This window comes from Ursus maritimus, unplaced genomic scaffold, assembly GCF_017311325.1.
Source record: "Ursus maritimus isolate PB19 unplaced genomic scaffold, ASM1731132v1 scaffold_39, whole genome shotgun sequence".
Taxonomy (NCBI): Eukaryota; Metazoa; Chordata; class Mammalia; order Carnivora; family Ursidae; genus Ursus; species Ursus maritimus.
Window position 1 is genome coordinate 65,848 of NW_024426541.1, and position 3,381 is coordinate 69,228.

The 3,381-nt window shown below is 40.3% G+C and overlaps 1 protein-coding gene across 1 annotated transcript; it reads left to right on the forward strand.

Moving 5' to 3' along the window:
- Positions 1 to 1,649: 1,649 nt before the first annotated feature.
- Positions 1,650 to 2,820, forward strand: LOC103656616 (olfactory receptor 4N5). The gene has a single exon (XM_008684023.1). The coding sequence runs from the start codon at positions 1,885 to 1,887 to the stop codon at positions 2,818 to 2,820; it is 936 nt and encodes a 311-aa protein (XP_008682245.1). The 5' UTR covers positions 1,650 to 1,884.
- The last annotated feature ends 561 nt before the right edge of the window (positions 2,821 to 3,381 follow it).

Sequence of the window (3,381 nt, forward strand, 5' to 3'; positions counted from 1 at the left end):
TGGACACTGATTATTAATATCCTAATCATAAAACGAGGAATACACACCTCTTATTTTTCTAACCACTTGTGAATGATAATTTTAAAAAACCTCATTGCAAAATTAAGAATCTGAAATGCAACTGCTTTATTTTTCTCATCTGCCATACTGTATGTTCTATATGACTAATTCCAGCTCTAGCAAGCTTTGAATATATTAATTGAGACATCAAAATATTTTATATATTCTGATACATTCTATATGAAAATATCTGTGGGAAGGCTATCATTTGACTATCATTCTAAGATCTGAGGGAAGAGTAGGTTATGGATACATGGCAAGCAAATAAACATGGATTAGTATTCATTAGGATTTAAGAACAGGGTGTGTAGCAGATTCAGGATTGGGGCCCATCCAAGGGTGTACGTAGGGGAATACCTCTATGTTAGGAAAATGTAGGATTCTTGTTTGAGGCCCTAAAACAATTTGGAACAAAGGTGCACAAGGGTACCAAAGCAGAGCAGTATGATAGGAACAAGTAATGCACACATTTAGCAAACAAGACATAGAGATACCAACCAAAAACTTGAAAAAATGTTCAAAATCATTAGCCATCAGGGAAATTCAAATCAAAACCACATTGAGATACCACCTTATGCCAGTTAGAATGGCAAAAAATTGACAAGGCAGGAAACAACAAATGTTGGAGAGGATGTGGAGAAAGGGGATCCCTCTTACATTGTTGGTGGGAACGCAAGTTGGTACAGCCACTCTGGAAAACAGTGTGGAGGTCCCTTAAAAAGTTAAAAATTGAGCTACCCTATGATCCAGCCATTGCACTACTGGGTATTTACCCCAAAGATAGAGACGTAGTGAAGAGAAGGGCCATATGCACCCCAATGTTCATAGCAGCATTGTCCACAATAGCTAAATTGTGGAAGGAGCTGAGATGCCCTTCAACAGATGACTGGATTAAGAAGATGTGGTTCATATATACAATGGAATATTACTCAGCCATCAGAAAGAACGAGTTCTCAATATTTGCTGCAACATGGATGGCACTGGAGGAGATAATGCTTAATGAAATAAGTCCAGCAGAGAAAGACAATTATCATATGGTTTCTCTCATCTATGGAACATAAGAAGTAGGAAGATCGGTAGAAGAAAAAAGGGAAGAAGAAGGGGGGGTTAAACAGGAGGGGGAATGAACCATGAGAGACTATGGACTCTGGGAAACGAACTGAGGGCTCCAGAGGGGTGGGGGATGGGGGAATGGGATAGGCTGGTGATGGGTATTAAGGAGGGCATGCATTGCATGGTGCACTGGGTGTTATACACAAGTAATGAATCATGGAACTTTACATCAAAAACTAGGGATGTACTGTATCATGACTAATATGTAATAAAAAATTATTATAAAAAAAAAACTAGGGATTTTACAGAAGCCAAAGGAAAGAAGCACTTGCAAAAGCTCTTTGTTCTGTGGGAATGAAGAGAAGCAATGCAAACCCAGCAATAAATCTAAACATTAGAAACAGTGTACCACAGTTAACTGAGAAAACAACACACCTGTCAAATTTAATAATGGTTAAGTTTTGTTTTAATCAGGAAATTTCAACTATTCTTCAAGCAAAGTGGCCCAGAGTCTGAGAGGAGCACAATTATATAAAATCACATGGTTAAATGGGAATGAGAGTGTGGTTATGAGAATGATGTCTTAGGGAGGGATCAAGAAATGGAGGGTAGAAGGGTCAATGCAAAACAGAAGACACTTACGGGACATGCATTTTTTTCAGGTAGGCAAGTGTTGCCCGTGGTAAATGTATTTATCTGGAGAAGAGCTATGGAGAAGATGAAAGGTGGTTATAACAGATAATACTTTGTTATTCTGCAGACAGAGAGGAGATGGTGAGGGAGAACAGCACAGTGGTATCCGAATTCATCCTCCTTAGTCTAACACAGTCTCAACATGCTCAACTCCTAGTCTTCGTGCTAGTTTTAGTTTTCTACCTCATCATCCTCCCTGGAAACTTCTTTATCATCCTCACCATCAGATCAGACCCTGGCCTCACAGCCCCCCTCTACTTCTTTCTGGGAAATCTGGCTTTCCTGGATGCATCCTATTCCTTCATTGTGGCTCCCAGGATGCTGGTGGACTTCCTCTCTGAGAAGAAAATAATCTCCTACAGAGGCTGCATCACTCAGTTCTTTTTCTTGCACTTCCTGGGGGTGGGGGAGATGTTCCTTCTTGTTGTGATGGCCTTCGACCGCTACGTCACCATCTGTCATCCTTTGCACTATTCCACTGTCATGAACCCTAGAGTCTGCTATGCCTTACTGTTGGCTGTGTGGCTTGGGGGCTTTACTCATTCCATTGTACAAGCAGCCCTTATTCTCCGCTTGCCCTTCTGTGGCCCAAACCAGCTGGATAACTTCTTCTGTGATGTGCCACAGGTCATCAAGCTGGCCTGCACAGACACTTTTGTGGTGGAGCTCCTGATGGTCTCCAACAGTGGCCTGCTCACCCTGCTCTGCTTCCTGGGACTTCTGGCCTCCTATGCGGTCATCCTCTGCCGTGTGAAGGGACATTCCTCTGAAGGGAAGAATAAGGCTGTTTCCACATGTACCACACACATTATCATTGTGTTTCTGATGTTTGGACCTGCCATCTTCATCTACACTCGCCCATTCAGAGCCTTCCCAGCTGACAAAGTGGTTTCTCTCTTTCACACAGTCATCTTTCCTTTAATGAACCCTGTGATTTATACTTTTCATAACCAGGAAGTGAAAGCGTCCATGAGGAGGTTATTGAGTCGTCACATGTTTTGCCAAATTAAATAGAAGAATGGTACAGACAAAAAAGGAGAAAATCCAGTTGGAATTGATTAAATCAGTTACTCATTAATGCACTGAATCAGTCAGTCATTTTAGCAAATACTACATTTATTAAGTACTTGCAATTTTCAGGCACTGTTCTATGTATGTGAATAAGGCAGGTAAGATTCCAGGTCTTTTGGGATTATACTCAAGTAGATAAACACAGATTAAACTATTAAATTGAAAACAACCCATAAGATCCAAAAGAGATAGTGCTCTGAAGCAAATAAAAACTAATGTTATGATAGAGTTTGGCTGGGAGATGGTAGTTACTTTGCTTTTGGTTGTTCAGCAAGTTATTTTAGAGCAGTCATTAGCTGATATCCACACAACTTGAAAGACACACCCATGGGGTGTGAATTACATGGGGAAAGAAAATTCTAGAGAGATAAGAGGACCAGTACAAGGGTACAAAGATCTTATGAACTGGTACATTTAAAGACCACAAAAAGGAATGTAGTAGCTTGTCAAATATGTTGATACATATATAAATAAGTATGTATTAAATAATGATCGTACAAAAAA

Coding starts and splice junctions, on each gene's coding strand:
- LOC103656616 (XM_008684023.1), top strand. CDS start 1,885: ATGGTGAGGGAGAACAGCACAGTGGTATCCGAATTCATCCTCCTTAGT.